The sequence below is a fragment of the Serinus canaria genome, chromosome 15, assembly GCF_022539315.1.
Source record: "Serinus canaria isolate serCan28SL12 chromosome 15, serCan2020, whole genome shotgun sequence".
NCBI lineage: Eukaryota > Metazoa > Chordata > Aves > Passeriformes > Fringillidae > Serinus > Serinus canaria.
The window spans coordinates 2,064,991-2,084,184 of NC_066329.1; the positions used below are offsets into that span (position 1 = coordinate 2,064,991).

Consider the following 19,194-nt stretch of genomic DNA (forward strand, 5'->3'; position numbering starts at 1 on the left):
CAGGAGAGAGTGAGGAATGCTGAGGGGGCTCTGCTCCAAGCAGAACTCTGTCTTTAAAGAGTCAGAATCCAGAATGGTTTGGGCTGGAAAGGACCTTAAAACTCCTCCTGTTCCATGGGCAGGGACACCTTCACTATCCCAGGTCTGTCCTGACAGGAACCTGGAGGGAGGGAGGAGTTCCCATGGTGAAGCAGGGTAGGGAACCCTCAGGCAAAAAAATCTGGAATTCCATCTCTTGTTCTTGAGGGATGGAGTCGACCCCAAACCTCCAACCCACTGTGAAGGCAGATCCCAAAAGATTCCTGGCAGGGATGCAAGGTTGGGAGTGGGGCTGGTGAGTCCCAAGGTGGCTGAGAAGGGGCAGAGCAGGGTTTGGGCTCCCCATTCCCAGCTGCCAGCAAGATCCCTGGGGTTTTGTGCTCCCTTCTGATGCCACTGGGCCTCTCTGCAGTGCACCCAGGGGATGACAGAGCTCCCAGGAGCCCTCAGCCCCAGGAGCTGCCTGAGCTGCAGCTGGGCCATGAAGAGCCACAGCAGCCAGCAGAAAGCACCCAGAGTTTCCCTGGAAACTGGCCAGTGCTTGCCAACCCACCTGGAGAGCTGCTGGGTGCTTCAGGGTCCCAGAGCTGCCAGCAGGGCCCTTTGTGTCCCTCCTGGGGCCACCCTGTGCTCACAGCCTGAGAGGAGCCTGGCCCAGGAGGAGGTGTGGGAGCTGCTGCTCACCACAGACTGGTGTGGCCTGGGGTGCAGAAGGGTTGGCTACTCAGGGCAGCCCTGGAGCTAAATCCTCATCCCTCTGGCAGGAGTTTTTGGAGGAACTGTGACCTCAGGCAGCCCTGCCTGCTCTGGGGTCTGCCCACATCCACACCTGGGCTGTGGGCGTTGGGTCACCCAGAGCACCAACAGAGCCTTGGAGGTGCCAAGTTTGGAAAGACTGGGTTGAAAACTTGGAAAGTTTGATTCAATGTGTTTTCCACACAACCTCAGCCCAGGGGCCAAGTCAGATTTTGGGATTTGAGACAAACCCAAAGGGAATGGTGAGTTCCCTTGGTCTCCCATTAGGGATGGGTGTCCCCATTGCCTCCAGTGCTGCTTGCCCTGGGTGGAGTCTGGTCCTGGGGAGGAGAAATTCCCCTGTGAGCACCTGCTGCCGTGGGAGGCCTCAGCCCAGCATCCAGGGTGGCCAGGAGAGCTGGAAACCCCCAGGATACCTCTGTGTCAGTCCTGGAACAGCCTCTTGGAATGCACCTGGGTTCCCACAGGCTGCACATCCACGGCCCAGCACTGTGGGAACACCTCTGTGGGATAGTGGGGTGACATTTGGGGTTTGCCTGTGCCCCTCCCCTCCTGGCAGGGCAGGCACTGTCACCTTTTCCCCAAGGGGACAGCAGTGGATCCCAAGAGCTCCTTGTGTCTGTGGTGATGTCTGGGTCCGTGTGTCCATGTTAAAGGTGGTGCTGGTGCTGTCTGTGGGGATTTGTCCTGTCCTGTCTGTGTGGAGCTCTCCAGGAAGGTTTCTGTCTTTCTGGAGAAGGTGGAATTGCCTCCCCTCTCTCCCAGCAGGGGCAAAGCCAGGCCAGGTCTCTCCTGTGCAGGGCCACAGTCCTTGGGAGCAGGGGCTGAATTCCCTGCAGTTCATGCCCTGCTCTCCCTTCCCATGTCACAGCCACCCGTCCTGGGGACAGAACAGCCCCGGTGCTGCCATGGGAAAATCCAGGGGCTGAAGGGAAAAATCCAGAATGGGCCAAGAGGAACCTGGGAAGGGGCAGAAGCGAGAAGTACTCTGAATGGTGAGGGAAAGCCAGGGCTGGTGCCAGGCTTTGCCACTGGGTGCTGGCACTCAGGGGTGTTCAGGCAGTGCCATTCCCAGGCAATGCCATTCCCGGGCAGTGCCATTCCCGGGCAGTGCCATCCCCGGGCAGTGGCATTCTCAGGCAGTGCCATCCCCGGGCAGTGGCATCCGCAGGCAATTCCATTCCTGGGCAGTGCCATTCCCGGGCAGTGGCATTCCCGGGCAGTGCCATTCCCGGGCAGTGCCATTCCCAGGCAGTGCCATTCCCAGGCAGTGGCATTCCCAGGCAGTGCTATTCCCAGGCAGTGCCATCCCTGGGTAGTGCCATTCCCAGGCAGTGCCATTCCTGGCCAGTGCCATTCCCGGGCAGTGCCATCCCTGGGCAGTGCCATTCCCAGGCACTCTCCTGGGGCAGCAGCATCCCCGGGAGGTTTCTCCACCCTTGCAGGCCGAGCTCTGGGTGTGCTGCTGCTCCGGGCCAGGCTGAGGAGCTGCTGGTGCCCTCCAGCTGCCAAGGGACAGGGAGGGACAGCTCCTGGATCCTCTGGGGAAGCCCTTCCCACCCCTTTGGAGCCATCCTGGCACACAGGGACACTGAGAGCAGCCTGGCACAGCCGAGGGCAGGCCCTGAGGCCTCTGGCAAACCACGGGGGCTTGTCTCCAGTCTTTGCAGGAAAACCAAGCGCCAGGAGTGTCCAGACCAGCCAGCCCTGCCTGGGGCCAGGGAGAGCTGTGGGGGCAGGAGGATGAGGAGGAAAGGGTGGAGAAGGGTCCCTGGGATCTCCTGGTCCCTTCCAGGCCACCTCCACCTGCACACCAGCTGGCTCCAGGTGCTCACCTGGCCCATTCTGGGCATCTCCAGGGATATCCCCGCTCTGAGGGCCCTGCCTGCCTCCCTGCTGGCTCTTCCCCCACGGGGGACACGGGGACTGCTGGCAGGCACAGAGTGCTGCATTTATTTCCCACCTCCTGCCCTCCTCCAGCCTGGAAGTGCCTGGGCTAGGCAAAATTCCACATTGGATGGAAAACTGCTGGCCCAGGAATGGAGGGTGAGGAGCCCTGAGCCCCAGGGCCCCTGACACTGACAGCTGAGGTTGCAAGATGGGGACATCTCTCCTTCCTCCGTTTTTATTTATAAACAGGTATTTCCCTGGACAGCTGAAGGCTGGAAATTATTTCATTCCTTTCCTGTTTATATTTGGCTTTGAACAAATAAACAGCACTGACTTGCTACCTACCGCCGGCGTGCTGTGCTGTTTGAGCTGCTCCCCAGCCTCTGCCTGCACTCCTGGCACGGCACTGCTCTTCCCTGTGCCCGTGCGAGGGTGACGTGTCCCTGCCCGTGCCAGTCTGGCACCGGGAGATGGGCACAGAACCCCTGAGCTGCCAAAGCTGCCTCCTGGGGAAGCCCCCCGTCATGGGGGATCACCTCTGGGTGTCCCCCTTTGTCCCTGCCCGCCCAAGGGGCACAGCCGGGCAGTGCCAAGGCTGGGGCAGCCGGGGGTTCAGGTGGGAGCTGCCGCGGGGCGTCCGTGGGGAGACCCCGGCCCCGGCCCCGGCCCCGTTCCCGCACGGGGATACCCGGGGCAGCTCCGTGCCCTTCTCGGGGGGCACAGCCGGGGGCTCCCGGTGCCAGCAGCCGCTGCCGGGGCTGTCCCCGCTCCCCGAGGGTCCCACCCCCGGGCCCGGCGCTGCCTCTGGGCGGGGGCGCGCAGGGACCCGGGGCCGCCGCGCCGCCGCCGCCTCCCCGCCGCGCCCGCCCTTAAAAGCGGCGGCGGCTCCGGTGCAGCGCCCGCGGCGGCGCTCCCGGCACGGCCCGGGATGGGCTCCGCGCACTCCGTGCCCGCCGAGATGCGGGAGCTGGCGGACAGGACGGGCTGTGAGTACCGGGGACCCGCGGGCACCGCCCCAGCTCATCCCACCCCGCCCCGAGCCCCCGGCCCCGCCGCCCGAGGGGACATCGGGGTCCGGCCCCGCAGGGGACATATCACCCGCGGGGGGCGCGGGACGTGTCACCCGAGGAGGGGGGACTGTGCGGGCCGTGTCACCCGCTGGGGGTGCAGGAGGTGCCACCCGGGAAGGGAGGGGGAGCGCACGGGAAATGTCACCTGGGTGGCCGGGGGGCTGCGGGAGGTGATGCTCGAGCAGGGCAGGGGATGCAGGACGTGTCGTGTGACCCGCGGGGAGCATGCAGGGAATGTCAGTCGGGAGGGTGCGGAGGTGTCACCTGGGCTGGGGGAGAGCAGGATGTGACACCGGGGGATGGAGCGGGGGAGGGGACAAGAGGGGAGGGTGTAGGACTGTCACCAGAGGGTGCCAGCATGTCACCCTGGCCGTGCAGCCGTGTCCCCGCTGCCACCAGCCCGCGAGCCAGGGCGTCGAGCGGCCACACGTGCGAGCCCCAGCCGGGCTCTGCCCACCGGGCAGGGCATTGTCCCCGCAGGGCTGATCTGCCCCGGAGCCACCGGGCCGTGACACCCCGGGGCTGTTCCGGGGCTGCTTTGGGATCGAGGGGCCAGCAGGGAAAGGGGCAGGGACGCGGCCCAGGGGCAGGGAGGGACGGGGTGGCCGTGTCCGTCCTGGGAATTGTCACTGCTCCAGGACGCGGCAGCTCCGGGCACTCGGATGGGGGAGCTCCCGCCTGGATCCTCCAGCTCCGGCCCTGCTGAGCTGCTGCGGTGGAGGGAGGGCTGAGGAGGGGCTCTGCCCACGGCCAAAGGGTCTGTGGGGGCGACAGGGTCCGGTGACTGTCCCCAGTGCTGCTGCTGCTCCTCGGATCACATCTCCCTTCATCCCCTCCTCTCCAGGGAGGGCTCAGCCCCCCACAACCCACTGAGCCCCCCGGGGCGGACTCAGGAGCTTGGGGAGCCCGCGGGGTGCCAGCCTGGCAGCCCAGGGTGGGAGGAGGATTTTGGGGAGCTCCCTGGGCCGGGGACCCTGCAGCGGCATCTCGGGCACAGGCAGCACCTGCCGTGGGAGGCTCCTCCCCGGTGCCCCGTGGATCAGCGCCAGGGCAGGGTTTGCGAGGGCAACACCCAAAAATCTCATGAAAATCTCAGAGGAGGGAGGGCAGGGGGAGGCCACAACTCCAGGCCATGTCAGGGATGCCCGTCCTGTGCTCCCCGCGGTATTGGCAGAGCTCCCCCTGGGTTGTGGCTCCGACCTCGCACAGGGCACTGCAGCCGCCCTCGGCCCCCTGGGAGGAGCAGGGACAGGGCAGAGCCACCCGGAGGTGCCCCAGGCTCGTTCCTTTGCCTTCTCCCCCTGTGGAGGGACACCCTGCGGGACTGCTCGGGGTGCTTCCCCTCCCTCCTGTGTTCCATCCCAGAGCTGCAGCAGCATCTCCGCCGGGTGAAGTGGCTCTTCCCAGGATGCCGTGACCATCCCCGCAGCCAGGCTGGTCCCACAGGAGGCCTGAGTCCCCCCTGAGCCCCCCCAGAGCCTCTGAGCCCCCCAGAGCCCCTTTCCCTTTGCTAAGCAGCACAAACCACACAAGGCTGGAAGCAGCAAGCCTGGCTGGCTCCCTTTGGTTGAAATCCCATTTTTCCCCCATTAGCGGAGGCTGCTGTGCTTGGACACGGGCCTGCAGCATCAGGATGCTTCTCAGGGACACGAGCAGCCTCTGCTGCCCTTGAGCCAGCCCTTCCTCCAGCAAAGCTCTTGCCTTTTCTGCAGATTTTCCCTTTTTTTTTTCTGGAAAGCAGCTGAGCCCTGCCACCTTCAGAGGCCAGAGCGAGGCTGGGGGAGCTGCCCCGAGAGGAGCACCTGGGATGGGGAAGGAGGCAGGAAAAGCCTCCCCCAGCCTCCCAGGGCCAGCCCAGCCATGAGCACCCAGCCACTGAGCCCAGCTCTTTGTGCTCTGGGTGCCTGGGAGGTTTTTCTGAGAGATCAAAGCAGTTGGGTGTGCACCCAGCCCCAGCGGCTGAGGGCTCCCATGGTGACAGCGGTGGCGTCACAGCACGGGTCACAGGTCACTTCTGCAGGGCCAAAATTGGAAAGCAAAGTGCAGGGAAAGTTTCCATGGGACAGCAGCAGTCGGGAGGGACTGGGGGAGGAAACATCCAGTGGATGGATCAGTGGGGCCTGGGCATCACCTGTGAGCCAGGGGGGCCCAGGGGGGGCAAAGGGGCTTTGAAGGGATCCTGCAGAGATCCAGGCGGGCTCAGGGCCCCCCTGGCCCAGCCCAGAGGGGCTCCCAGGCTGGCACAGAGGGCTCTGCAGGCCCAGCCCCGCTGATCACTGCAGCTGCTATTTCCAGGCTGTGAAGCAGCAGTGGGGAAAGCAAAGAACATTATTTAAACATCATAAAAAGCAGCGAGGGAGGCAGCTCAGCCCAGCTCTGACCCTGCTGGCTTGCTGCAATTAACCCTTTGCAACCCCTTGAGGTGGTTTGATGCCTCTCCATGGTGCCAGGAGAGGCTGATTTCCAGCTGCTGGGGCAGCCCTGCCCCGTGCCCAGCCCCAGCCAGGGCTGCAGGAGCCTGTGGGCCCAGCTGGTGCCCAGACAGACCCCCCAGCCCACAGAGACACAGCTCCAGAGCTTCCCTGGCTCCTGGCAATGGCTCCTGTCAATGTTTGCACAAGAGTCAGGCTCTGGGGGGTTAGAGCTTGGTTACAGCCCCTGCAGAACGGGGGGGAAGATGAACTCACCTGTGCTGGGGGTCAGGGCACTGATCCCTGCTGAGCCCCAGCACTCAGGGGGCTCAAAGGGAGCTGCTGGTGCCCCCTTCCAGCCCTGCCCTGGATCAGGGGTGGTGTTGGGGCATCCCTGGGCAGTGCCCACCCCCGTGACCCTGTGTCCTGGCAGCAGTTTCAAAGCCAGGAGTGGATTTTGGGGTCTGCTGTGCCCCCTCCGTGTCCTTTCCTCTTCCCTGGCTGCCATCAGGATTTCTAATCCCAGAGTTATTTCCTGCAGCAGCCATGGCTGTGGACGTGGAGGAGCCTCCTGGCTCCAGGCAGAGCTGGGACAGGGGGAGAGGAACTGCCTGGGCACAGCTCTGCCCACGGTGCCAACCCCCAAAAACTGCCAAGCCTGTTCCAGTGGGCTGGCACCAAGGAGCCTGAGCTGGGGGTGGGATCCCACTGTGCCATTCCCTGCCATGCTGGGCCAGGGAATTCCCTGCAGACCAGGACAGGGAACAACCCAGCCCTTGGCACCGTCCTGGCAGCCAGCACCGGGCACGGGGACACAGAGGGACCCTGCAGGGTGGCACGGAGCCACCACGGGGAAATGGGGGTGGCAGAGCCGTGCCCAGGACCCTGCCCCGCTGCTGGGGGCGTGGGGACAGGCACAGAGGGGTGTCCCAGGGGTCCCCCGGGGCTCAGCCCCTGTCACCTCTCTCCTCTCTCTGGCAGTCACCTCTGAGCAGATCGAGCACCTGCACCGGCGCTTCAAGCAGCTGAGCCAGGACCAGCTGACCATCCGGTAGGGAATGCCAGCCCGGGGGGGGGCAATGCCAGCCCGGGGGGGGGCAATGCCAGCTCCGGGGGGGGGGCAATGCCAGCCCCAGGGCATGCCAGCCCGGGGGGGAAGCAATGCCAGCCCGAGGGCAATGCCAGCCCCGTTACAATTCCCATTCCATGGAAATCCCAGACCTGCTGCAATTCCCATCTCATGGCAATTCCAGCCCCACTTCAATCCCAGCCCCATTGCAAATCCAGCCCCAGGGCAATTCCAGCCCCACTTCAATCCCAGCCCCATTGCAAATCCAGCCCCAGGGCAATTCCAGCCCCACTTCAATCCCAGCCCCATTGCAATCCCAACTCCATGGCAATCCCAGCCCCATTACAATTCCAGCCCCACTGCAATTCCCCTCCTATGGCAATCCCAGCCCCACTTCAATCCCAGTCCCACTGCCAGGGCCAGCCCCAGCATCTCCCCCTTCCCTGGGCTGTCCCAAGGTGCAGGTCCAGGGCTGGGATTCTGAGTCCTTCCCTGAGCCATCCCTGAGCCAGCTCCTGCAGCGTGGCCCTGCAAATATCCCAAGGAAAAGCACACAATAACCCACTGGCCTGGGAGCAGGGGCACTCCTGACAAACATCTCATCACCTCCCAGCTTTAAAATCAGTTCTGGGGAGGGAAGGGGGGGTTGCAGGGGCTGCTGTTCCTCTCCTCAGTGGCTGCACATGGAATTGGGAGGGCTCCGAGCTCCCTCTTCTCCCCAGGGTTGTCTCTTGGCTCTTGGTTTGCTTTGGAAACCCCAGAGATCAAAGCCCAGCACGGGCTCAGCATGAAGGCGAGGGGAGGGTGGACAGCAGGAACTCCTTGGTGAGCCCTGCTTGAGGCTTTTTCCTGGGAAAACTCCGAAATCCTCGGCAGGTGGAGCCATGCAAAGAGCCCCGGGGTCATCCCAAGAGCTTCCCCAAGCCCCGTCCTGGTGGGACAAAATCCCAGAGCACGGACCTGGGCTCAGTCTGATTGGAAGAAAAAAGGGTTTTTATCCAAAATCCCTTTATTTTTCCATGACTCTTTGGAAGGAGGGTTGGGTCTCTCGGGGGCTCTCAGGTTTCTCCCTCCTCCCCACGTCCCTGACTCTCCGGGCTCTCTCTGTGCCCTTTGCAGCAAGGAGAACTTTGACAGCATCCCCGACCTGGAGTTCAACCCCATCCGGGGCAAAATCGTCCACGCCTTTTTTGACAAGCGGTGAGAACCGCCGGCACGCAGGGAGGGAGGATTTATCCTCTGGAAATGGGCTGGGAGCTTCCCCCTAAAGGCTGGGGTGGAGCCGGGTGGGAAATGAGCTGTTTGAGGTGAATGTCAGGGATAAACCTGTCCCAGGGCTTTGCTGGGGTGGTGCTGGGGCGGGGGCCGGGGGTTCCCCATTGTCTCTGTCCCTCTGGGAGCCCCTCGGGAGCCCCGGCCAGCCCCGGGTGGGCAGAGAGCAGGGGACACTCTCTGGTGGCCCGGGGTGCTGAGGGCAGCCAGGGTGGTCACCTTTGCAGCAGCAGAGACACCAGAGACATCGGCAGAGGATAAAAGGGCCGACTCTTAGCCGGGGTTAATCCAAGGTTTATTTCAGGAGCTCCAGGGAGCTCCCACACCTCAGGGGGCTCCTGCTGAGAGCCCCGGGAGAGGTGCCAAGGTTACATTTAAAGGGAGGTGGAAACCCAAAGGAGATGGCATTTACTGACCAATGAGTGACCCTGAGGGATGGCTACTGGGGAATGGACATTTAGGACAGCGTGTGGGGTGACACTGGGGGGGCTGACCCCTGGCCTCTGGCTAATCACTCCACATCCTGAACTGAAGGTTCTGGATGGAGGGGATGGGATGCTGAGTGACTGACAGAGAGCCAGGGTGGGATTTGGGGGGGATCTCAGCAAAGGAAAGGGATTACACAGGTGAAGGGAAGGGATACAATCTGGGAAAAACCACTTGGGAAAGATACGGGGATACAAAACCAGAACTATTCCAAAGTATTACAAAGTATAAAACCACACTGCAACCCCCAATGACCCCCAGGAACCTGCGGCAGGAGTCGGACGGGCTGGCAGAGGAGATCAACTTCGAGGACTTCCTGACCATCATGTCCTACTTCAGACCCATCGAGATGAACATGGACGAGGAGCAGCTCGACCGCTTCCGCAAGGAGAAGCTGAAATGTGAGACTGCCCCAGAGCCAGCCTGGGCTTGGGGCTGCTGGGGGGGGCTGCCCTGACCCTGCTGTCCCCTGCTGTCCCCTCCTGCTGGGGGGGGCTGCCCTGACCCTGCTGTCCCTCCTGTCCCCTGCTGTCCCCCCAGTCCTGTTCCACATGTACGACTCGGACCACGACGGGAAGATCACGCTGCAGGAGTACAGAAATGTAAAGTTGGGTCCCCCTGCCCCATCCCCCCCTGGCCAGGCCTGGCCTGAGCCTCTGCCTTGCAGGTGGTGGAGGAGCTGCTGTCAGGGAACCCCCACCTGGAGAAGGAGTCGGCTCGATCCATCGCCGACGGGGCCATGATGGAGGCAGCCAGCATCTGTGTGGGACAAATGGTGGGAGCCTCTGCTGGGAGCCTCTTCCTGCTCTGAGGGGCCCTGCTGGCATCAAACGGGGCTGGAAGGTGTCCCTGCTTCCCAGGGCACCCCCTGTGCCACAGCAGCTTTGGCTGGAGGTGTTTTTTGCAGGCAGCAGCTCCCAGGGTGATGTTTTCTCATGAGAGAGGGATCAGCAAACAGCATCCCACAAACCCCGTCCTCAGTGCCTATGGAAAGGGCTGCCCCCTGCAGCCGTGGGGGTTTGGGAACCACTTTGGGGCTGGCCGTGGGGTACAGGGCAGGAGCCCCTGGGAGATGTGTCCCTGAGCCCCAGGGGACAACCCTGGGCCACCCCTCCCCTTCACCCCGGGGCAGCTGCGATGTTTCCTCTCACTGCGGCAGGGCCCGGACCAGGTGTACGAGGGCATCACCTTCGAGGACTTCCTTAAGGTCGGTGACACCCCCGTGTCCCCGGGAGGAGGGGCTGGGGCGGGCACAGCAGGGACAGGGGCGGGCACAGCAGGGACCCTGGTGTGGCCCTGGCCCCCTCAGCCCTGTCCCCTGGCAGATGTGGCAGGGCATCGACATCGAGACCAAGATGCACGTCCGCTTCCTCAACGTGGACACCATCGCCCACTGCTACTGAGAGCGGCAGAAGGAGGAGGAGGAGGAGGAGGAGGAGGAGGAAGAGCAGCCAGCAGCAGCTCCGTGTCCCGGCTCCCAGCTCAGCCCGGTTGCCGGTTCCACGCTGGGGCTGCCCTCTCGAAACAGAGTCTAGAATCAGAATATAGAATCTAAAATCAGAGGCTTTTATCTGTAATAAAAGATATTTCTCTTTTTAGTCCTCGCTGAGAAACACTCTGTCTGTCCATCCATCCCTCCTGGAACATTTCCCTGAGCAGAAACCCTCCACAAATCCTGGCTGCCCCATAAATCTGGGATTTCTCCTCTTCCAGGTGCTGCTGTGGGGAAGGAGCTGTCCAGCTTGGGCCGATCCCAGGCCGGGGGAGAGGCAGGGATGGGGATGCTGGGGGGCAGGAGGTGACAGCAGCGCCCTCAGCACCTGCAGGGACAGCCGCGTCCCACCCCGCATCCTGCAGGCCAGGCAGAGGCAGCCACACAAGGAATATTCCCAGTTGAATCCCAAACCAGCCCCCCCAGCAGGCAGCAGGGACACGGGGACGTGGGCTCCTGGCAACCAGGTGGCTTCTGCCCCCTCATGTTCCCGCTGGAGCACGGCTGGGAGCCGGGGGGTGTTTACTGCCGTTAATGACTGCAGGGCTCCAGGCGGGTTTCTGTCGCCAAGGCAGCCTGAGCTGGGGGGGAGGGAGGCTGGGAAAAAAGGGCAATGGCTATTCTTAGAAAAGAGAGGAAAATTTATTTGTTTTATCAAATAAAACAGCTTCCCCTGGTGACAGGGGCCGGCGCTGGCAGCAGCACAGCAGCGGGTGAGGGGCTGGGCAGCCATGGGTGCAGAGCCACCCGGCCCCGTGTCACCCCTCTGTCCCTCCCTGTGCCACCCCTGTGTCACCCCTCTGTCCCTGTGTCACCCCTCTGTCCCTCCCTGTGCCACCCCTCTGTCCCTCCCTGTGTCGCCCCTCTGGCTCAGGGCAACATTTCCTCCTTCTTTTCCTCATTATTGGGGTCTCTGCTCAGCACCCGCACACTGAGGGCTCATTTAGGGCTTCTGTCCCTTCCCAAGTCCCCGTGTCCGTCCGGAGCCGGGAGCAGCTCCCGGAGCCGCCGGGGGAGGACAAGGACAGCGGTGCCCGGCAATGCGGCAGGGGCTGCCCCGGGGGTGGAGCCGATCCTGGGTCCCCCCGGGAATGTCCCCCTGGGAATGTCCCCCCGGGAATGTCCCCCTGGGAGTGTCCTGGGTGGGAGGGCACGATGGGACCGGGCTGGGCTGGGCCGGGCTGGGCTGGGTGGGAGGGCAGGGTGCGGATGCAGCTCCCGGCTCTCCCGGAGGAGCCATTCGGGCCCTGCAGGGCTCCTGGTGCTGCCCCCAGCCCGGGCTGCGTTTGCAGCGCTCAGGGATTCCCTCCTTGGGCCCCTCTGGGCACCCCCATGACCAACCACCACCTCCTCCTCCTCTTCTTCCTCCTCCTCCTCCTCCTCCTCCCCCCCGTGCCGCATCCCCAGCGCTCCCTCCCCCCCCAGCTCCTCCCCAAATCCCCAGGTTCCCGCAGCCAGCCCAGGCTCCTGTCCCGGTTTCCCACTGAAATTCCCGCCCCAGTCCCTGATCCAGCTGCGAGCCCCACGGGCCCGGTGCCTGCAGGAGCCTTTTGTGCCCCAAATGCCCCAGCTGGGGCTGCAGGGGTTAACTCGAGCTCAGGGTCCCTCTCCGCAGCCCGATTTCCTCGGAGGAATCATCCCCGAGGATCCCAGCAAGGCAGGAGGAGTGAAGGGGATGGATGAGAGGAGGATTATGATCCCTTGGGTTAATTAGCTGTAACTCCCCTGGGTTAATTAGCTGCCCCCGATAATCGAAGTGGCAAGGAAAGTGAGGGAGGCTGGGAAACAGAGGCAGGACCGGCACAAAGAACTGCAGCGTTTTCCATTTGTGAAACACACCAGTCACTTGTTGCTAAAATTTTAAAAATTTAATAGTAATATAATAGTTATAAAAATAGTAATATGATTAGAGTAATAAAAAATTGGACAATTTGGATTTAGGACAATATGAGACAATAGAAGCAAAGAGTTACAGACAGTCTGGGTACCTTTTCTGGGTAAAATAAGCCCAAAAAAGGACCCACATTAACAGAGGATTAACCCTTAAATGCAACAGCCTGTTGCATATTCACACACCTCATCCATGATGCAGAAATTCCATTCAAACCCAGGATTCTGTCTGGGCAGTGTCAGCTTCTTCCTCTGAATCCTGACGGCTCCTCAGGGCTGAGTGAGGCGGGAAGAACTCGATAAGAGAGCAATAAATTCTCTTTCTCTGAAAGATTCAGGTGTCCTGTGGCTGCTGCCTTGGTGTGAGTCCTCTCTTTAAACAAATATCTCACATATATAGTTTCAACTTTAACATTATGTTATAACCTAAACTATATTTAACACACTACTTAAGAAAATCAATACAGCATAACTTTCTAACATAGCACATATAATATTCACTTGAATATCTGCGAAAAGCCAATCATTAAATACCCATTTTTCACAGAGGACATGAACAATTCCTGCACCACATCAGAGCACCCACACTCACCCCTCACTCAGCAGCTGGGACAGGGAGTGGCAGGGGTGGGCAGGGAGTGGCAGGAGAGCAGAGCTGGGTGCCCAAGGCCACAGGGTGGGGGACAAAGGGGGCTCAGACACCCCCAGAGCACCTCACAAAGCACCCCCTGCTCCTCCTGCCCCCACTGCTCAGATCAGGAGAGGGATGGCAGCCCCTGAACCCCCGGAGTGGCTCCTCCCTCACTGCCTGGGGACACCAGCAGGGGCAAAAAGCACTTTGGGGGGCTGGGCTGGAGGCTGGAGCAGGAGCAGAGCAGGGCACTGGGGACTGTCCAGCAGGGCTCTGCAGCCCTGTCCTGCAGGATGGCGTGCCAGGCTCCCCTGGAGCTGCTCCCTGTGGCACACACCAATCCCTGTGGCACACACCAATCCCTGTGGCACACACCAATCCCTGTGGCACACACACCAATCCCTGTGGCACACACCAATCCCTGTGGCACACCCCAATCCCTGTGGCACACACCAATCCCTGTGGCACACACCAATCCCTGTGGCACACACAGCTCCCTGTGGCACACCCAGATCCCTGTGGCACACCCCAATCCCTGTGGCACACCCAGATCCCTGTGGCACACCCAGATCCCTGTGGCACACCCCAATCCCTGTGGCACACCCAATCCCTGTGGCACACACAGCTCCCTGTGGCACACACAGATCCCTGTGGCACACCCAGATCCCTGTGGCACACACAGACCCCTGTGGCACACCCAGATCCCTGTGGCACACACAGACCCCTGTGGCACACCCAGATCCTTGTGGCACACCCTGTGATCCCACACTCCCTCTGAGCAGGGATCCCTCTCACCAGGACACATTCTCCCCCTTTCAGCTGAGGATGGCTGTCCCCAGCAAGGGACACCAGGGCTCTCGAGGCTTTCCATGCCAAACCATCTCCTGCTGTGCCTCCTTTGGGCTCTGTAGCTGTCCCTGAGCCCTGTCTGAGGGCCACCAGCCTGGCAGGTGGCACCAGTGTGAGCCTGGCTCCAGCCTGGCCTCTGCCAGCTCAGCCCACTCTGCTCCATGTCCTGAGTGGAGTGCAGCTCCTCCAGCCCTGAGCCCAGCCAGGGCAGATCTGCCCCTTCCCAGTGCCCACCCCTGAGCTGTGGGACAAAGCACTGGGCCCCTCCCTGCTGCCAGTGGGCTGGGAAGCTCCAGGCTGGCTTCTGTCCCCAGTCCAGCTGGGATGGTGACTCCATTCCTGCTCTTGAGATGAAGGCAGAGGCTCCATTTCAATGGCCCCCTTGATGCCTCAGGTTTTAGCCTTTATATTTTATATAAATATTTTATATTTATATAAAATATTTTCTATTTTTCAAGTTCTGTGCTGCTTTAGTGTGAGGGTCTGGTTCACATTATGGGATGGTGAGCTCTGCACAGAGCAGGGAGACAAAACAATTCCTGCTCCAGCTGGGCACCAAGGACAAATGAGCCAAATCTCAGGCCAGGAGCACAAACCCCGTGGGCTGGAGAGAGAAAAACAAGCAGGGTGGGAGTGCCTGGGCTAAAGCTGGGCTGGGACAATGAACTGCAAGGTGGGAATGGAGCAGAGCTGATCCCAGGGAGAGACCCCGTGACCATTTTGGGGCCGTTTTGGGTCATCTTGGGTGCAGCCCTGGCTGGGCTCTGGTGCTGCCCAAGGTGAATCCATGGAGGAGATCCTTGGAATCAATCCCTGCTTTATTCTTTAGCTCTGCCCAGCCTCTGTTCCTGCCCAGCCTGACCCCAAAGCTCAGCAGGCTCCAGCCCTAAGGAGCCCAGGGCAGCAGGACACCAGCCCTTCCCAGAAAGTCCTCGGGGACCTCTCCTACAGCCTGAGCCCCTCCTGCACACAGCACTGAGAGTCAAACACCCCCCTCTGCTCTGGGGCAACCTTCCTCAATTAACGGCGTTAATTAACAGGGGAAAGCCCAAAGGAGCAGCCCCGGGGGAGCTGTGCCTGTGCCCGGGGGGCTGCGGGGACAGAGCCACACTGGAGCTGCTCAGCAAGGGAACAGCTGCCCGGGCAGTGCTGCAGTGCCCATCCCGGGACAGCCTGGCACGGGCGGGGCAGGAGGAGAGGGAGCAGCAGGAACACGGGGCAGCACTCCGGGAAAAAGGCACCGCACCAACTTTATCGGCTCCTTGCAGCAGAGGGAGGGAGGAGAACAAAGCTGCTCCCAGATAAGGAGGAGAGATAAGGGGAAGGGAGAACAATGAGCTGGGAGCTCTCCCTGCTCAGCACATGGCAGGGCTGGAGCAACCCCCAAAATCATCCTGCTACAGAAACCATCACTGATTTGTCAGGTTTCAGCTGAACTCCAGTCCAAAGTGTGCATCCATGGCACTTCTTGCTCTTCCAGGAAGGGAGGGAGGGAGCTGGCTTCCCAGAAGGGTAAAGAAATAAAAAGAAGACCAAAGCTTTATGAAAGATTAAATTTATTGGTCAGACAGAATGGCTTTGCCCCTTGCACTTTTTGTGTATCTATCACATGGAGAAAGGTAACTCAAAAGCTAACCTGTGATATTTTGGCCAAGGGGTCATGGGAAAGCACCCAAGCCAAAGGAGGAAAAGAGTGAAATCCAGCTGTCCACAGGGCTCAGAGCCTGCCCGGGGGAAGGGCCAGCCCAGCCCCTCTCCTGCAGGTCTGGGCACATTCCTCCACCGCTCCCTCACCTCACACTGATTCTACTAACCCAGGAAAAAAGGTGTAAGTTACAACCTAACCTCAATTTAAACAGAACTGACACAGCTCTGGTTTGCTTCAGTAAGTTTACAAGGGCAAATCCCAATAAAATCATTTCAAATCAGTAAAAAGATCCACACAGGACTGGAGCTCTTGTTCCCCAAACTGGTTTTACCTGTCTGTCAGTGCTACATGGGCTCAAGGTAAAGCCTCACTCCTCATTTCCACCTGAACAGCACCTCCTGCCCCTCACCTGCTGCTCCCCCACAGCTCTGGGGCTCAGCACACAGGGAGGGCACTGGGGCCACCTCATCCCCTCTGTTCCATGATCAATTCCCAGCTTGGAAGCAAGGACAGCCCTGAAAACCCTCCAGGGGCTGTGGAAAGACATGATCCAGCCAAGAGCACACCTGCCAAGCTGAGCCAGCCCTCTGTCCCAGTGAGCAGGGGTCAGCTCACCCTAAAAGGCTCAGGAACAAAATTCCACAGACAGCTGTAGACATACAATTAGAAAACATCTGATCCAGGAGTTTAAAGAATTAAAAAAATAATTTCTTCTAAAATAACTTTGATGTGTGTGTGCCCTGCTGAGTTCCCAAGCATCCAGCCTGGCCCAGGGAACCTTCCCCTCCCTCTCTCCATCCCAATCCCTCCCCCAGGCACTGTAACCTTTGGTGCCTGGTGTTCCCAGGCACATCCCAATGCACTCCAAGGAAAACAAGAAGCAGCAGCTCAATACCAGGACAGACATTTCAAACATGTGGCTCAGCACATGCTTTTTCCAAGTCCTTGGTGATTTTTTTCCTTCTTGGGGTAGGAAAAAACTCCTCAGAGAGCTCCCACCCCCTCAGTGTCCCACTCTGCCTTCCTGAGCAGGAAGGGCCCTGCATCTTTCCCACAAGCAGCAGGAATATTTCTGCTCTCCCTGCAGTGCTCCTTTCCCCCCTGAGCCTCACCCCTCCCCAGGCTGGACCTCAGCACATCTCCAGAGTGACACATTGCAGCAGGGTGCTCCAGGGCAGCCTGCCCTGGCTGGGTTCACATCCCAGGGCTTTCTGCAGCCCACAGCAGCTCTTGGGGGCTAGTCCCACAGGGATTTCGCCTTGTCCTGGCTGGCCCAGAGCCGAGGAGGGCCCTAGATGCTGTCGTAGGGCACTGCCAGGCCGATGTTGTAGCTGTAACCCGACACCTCATCGTAGGAGGAGCGGCAGATGGGGAGGACGCTGTCCACGGCCAGCTGGTCCACGGAGAAATCGTAGGAATAAATCACCCCTCGGTACCTGCGTGCAAAACAACCAGGACACGGCATCTCACCCCAGGGGAAAGCAAACAGAGGCAGGAACAACTTAAAAACCACGTGAATGGAAAGAGGAGATGCTGCAGGAGCTGGATAAAACCCCCATCCCCTGCGCTGAGCCCTTTGAAGAGGGACAGCTCCCTCCTGCCTCCTCCAGGAACCCTCCGAGGCTGGTGAATCATTCCCCCAGCCCCGCAGAGACGTGACTGTCAGCTGCTGAAACATCTCCGGGCTCTCCAGCACGGGGGAAGATAAACACATTGGTATTTGATAGTTCAATTAGCACTAACAGCCTTTTGAGATGCAAATACCAAAACCTGCAGCTCAAATGCCAGTAGTTTTCCTTTAGGAGGAGACATCATTACTAACACTTCGAGCATGGAGAGGGCAGCATTCCCTGCCTGGCTTCTGTGGACTTTATGTTCCCCTGCTGAGGAAAAAAAAAAGCTTTTTTTTTTGTGCTCAAGCAAATCAAGATCCAATTCACTGCTTGTTTTATAAACCTTACCCTTAAACTTTTTTTAGTTTTATTGTTTTGCTGCTCTACCCTCTCTGAAAGCGCTCTGGGTGATGACTCAGGTGCTCAGGGTGCTATTTAAGAGCAAAGCACATTGCTGAGGGCGGGCTTCTCACTTTCGGTGCAAGCTGGGGTCGTCCTCGGTGATGCTGGAGCCTCGGGGGTTCTTCTCCTCGGGGATGTTGGCAGTGATCAGGCGGTGGGAATCGAACCACACGTGGCGCACTGGATGTCTGCAACACAACCAGAGCACGGCGTGAGCGGCACCTGCGCTGGGCTCCCAAAACCCGAGCGCTGGGCAAGGATCGGCTCTGGAATAAACCCGGAGTGACTGGAATCAGCGCCCTCCCCGCGGCCAGGGCCGGGGAACCGGCACTCCCGGCTCCGCCAGCCTGGAGCACATCCCGCATCTTCTATCCCCATCTAGTGGGCTCTTCCCAGAACACACCAGGAGGCCGGGAATGCTGCTGGAAAGCAGAGCAGCGCCCGGGAGGGAGGGAGGGAGGGATGGATGGATGGATGGATGGATGGATGGATGGATGGATGGATGGATGGATGGATGGATGGATGGATGGATGGATGGATGGATGGATGGATGGATGGATGGATGGATGGATGGATGGATGGATGGATGGATGGATGGATGGATGGATGGATGGATGGATGGATGGATGGATGGATGGATGGATGGATGGATGGATGGATGGATGGATGGATGGATGGAGGCTGGGCTGGGCTGGGCTGGGCTGGGCTGGCTGCCCAAAGAACTGCAGCAGTCCCGGGAAGGGCAGGAAGCTTCCCAAAAAAAAGGGGAAGGACACCCCCCACACCCTGCACCGAGCTGGCTTAGAAATGCACGGTAAGGTACAGTCTGAGAGCCATGGAGTGGGGAGGGACCCACAGGGATCACTGATCCAGCCCCTGGCCCTGCCCAGAGCCCCCACCAACCCCACCCTGGGCATCCCTGGCAGTGCTGGCCAAAGGCTCCTGGAGCTCTGGCAGCCTCGGGGCTGTGCCCGTTCCCTGGGGAGCCTGGGCAGTGCCAGCACCCTCTGGGGGAAGAACCTTTCCCTGATCTCAGCCTGAGCTGCCCTGGCCCAGCTCCAGCCATGCCCTGGCTCCTGTCCCAGAGCAGAGATGGGAGCTGTCCCTGTCCCTGTCCCAGAGATGGAGCTGTTCCTGTTCATGTCCCAGAGATGGAGCTGTCCCTGTTCCTGTCCCAGAGCAGAGATGGGAGCTGTCCCTGTCCCTGTCAGAGATGGGAGCTGTGCCTCAGGAGGAGCTGCAGCCCCTGATGAGCTCTGAGCTCAGGCTCCTCTGCTCCAGCTGAACAATCCCAGTGCCCTCAGCTGCTCCCCCAGACCCTTCCCCATTCCCATGTCCTTCCTCTGGACACTCAAGTCAGGTCCTCACTCCTTCCCTCCCACTGGTGAATAACTGAGCCCAAACCCAGGACCAGCACTTTGTGTTCAAGCAGGAGTCACTGCTCTCCTCAGCTGAGCATGGCTCATCTCCACACCCCAAATGTGTCTCCTGTCACCTCCCTCAGCTCCTGCTCCTGTGTTCCATTCCTGGCAAGGATAACAGCACTCTCCTTACCTAGGAAAGCCTTTTGATTGAAGTGATCCCTTCTGACTGCTCTATAGATTAAACACTGTGTTCCACCTGTTTAATCTAATGGTTTCCCTTGGAGCACATCCCTGAGCTCAGCCCTGCCCTGC

General features: G+C 60.4%; 3 protein-coding genes across 5 annotated transcripts in view; 2 read left to right on the plus strand and 1 right to left on the minus strand.

Moving 5' to 3' along the window:
• The first annotated feature begins 154 nt into the window (after positions 1 to 154).
• Positions 155 to 3,030, plus strand: LOC127060193 (uncharacterized). The gene is made up of 2 exons (XM_050980516.1): positions 155 to 1,902; positions 1,935 to 3,030. Exons 1-2 carry the CDS (start codon positions 1,658 to 1,660, stop codon positions 2,869 to 2,871), a joined length of 1,182 nt encoding a protein of 393 aa, XP_050836473.1. The 5' UTR covers positions 155 to 1,657; the 3' UTR covers positions 2,872 to 3,030.
• Positions 3,031 to 3,576: 546 nt separating this feature from the next.
• Positions 3,577 to 10,408, plus strand: TESC (tescalcin). Of its 2 annotated transcripts, XM_050980511.1 has the most exons (8): positions 3,577 to 3,671; positions 7,148 to 7,217; positions 8,355 to 8,435; positions 9,255 to 9,394; positions 9,534 to 9,595; positions 9,661 to 9,768; positions 10,153 to 10,200; positions 10,319 to 10,408. In XM_050980511.1, exons 1-8 carry the CDS (start codon positions 3,614 to 3,616, stop codon positions 10,394 to 10,396), a joined length of 645 nt encoding a protein of 214 aa, XP_050836468.1. In that variant the 5' UTR covers positions 3,577 to 3,613; the 3' UTR covers positions 10,397 to 10,408. The 2 variants fall into 2 exon arrangements, with proteins under 2 accessions (XP_050836468.1, XP_050836469.1); XM_050980512.1 differs by lacking the exon at positions 9,661 to 9,768.
• A 4,986-nt stretch (positions 10,409 to 15,394) lies between these two features.
• The window catches only part of FBXW8 (F-box and WD repeat domain containing 8), a 56,909-nt gene continuing 53,109 nt past the window's right edge, over positions 15,395 to 19,194 (minus strand). The window contains exons 10-11 of one of the 2 annotated variants that reach the window (XM_018916411.3): positions 17,590 to 17,706; positions 15,395 to 16,939 (exon numbers count right to left, since the gene is read on the minus strand). In XM_018916411.3, the coding sequence (XP_018771956.3) occupies positions 16,795 to 16,939; positions 17,590 to 17,706 (262 nt within the window). In that variant the 3' untranslated portion in view covers positions 15,395 to 16,794. Of the gene's footprint in view, positions 16,940 to 17,464; positions 17,707 to 19,194 lie in introns of both variants that reach the window. The other variant, XR_007778901.1, reaches the window with a different exon arrangement.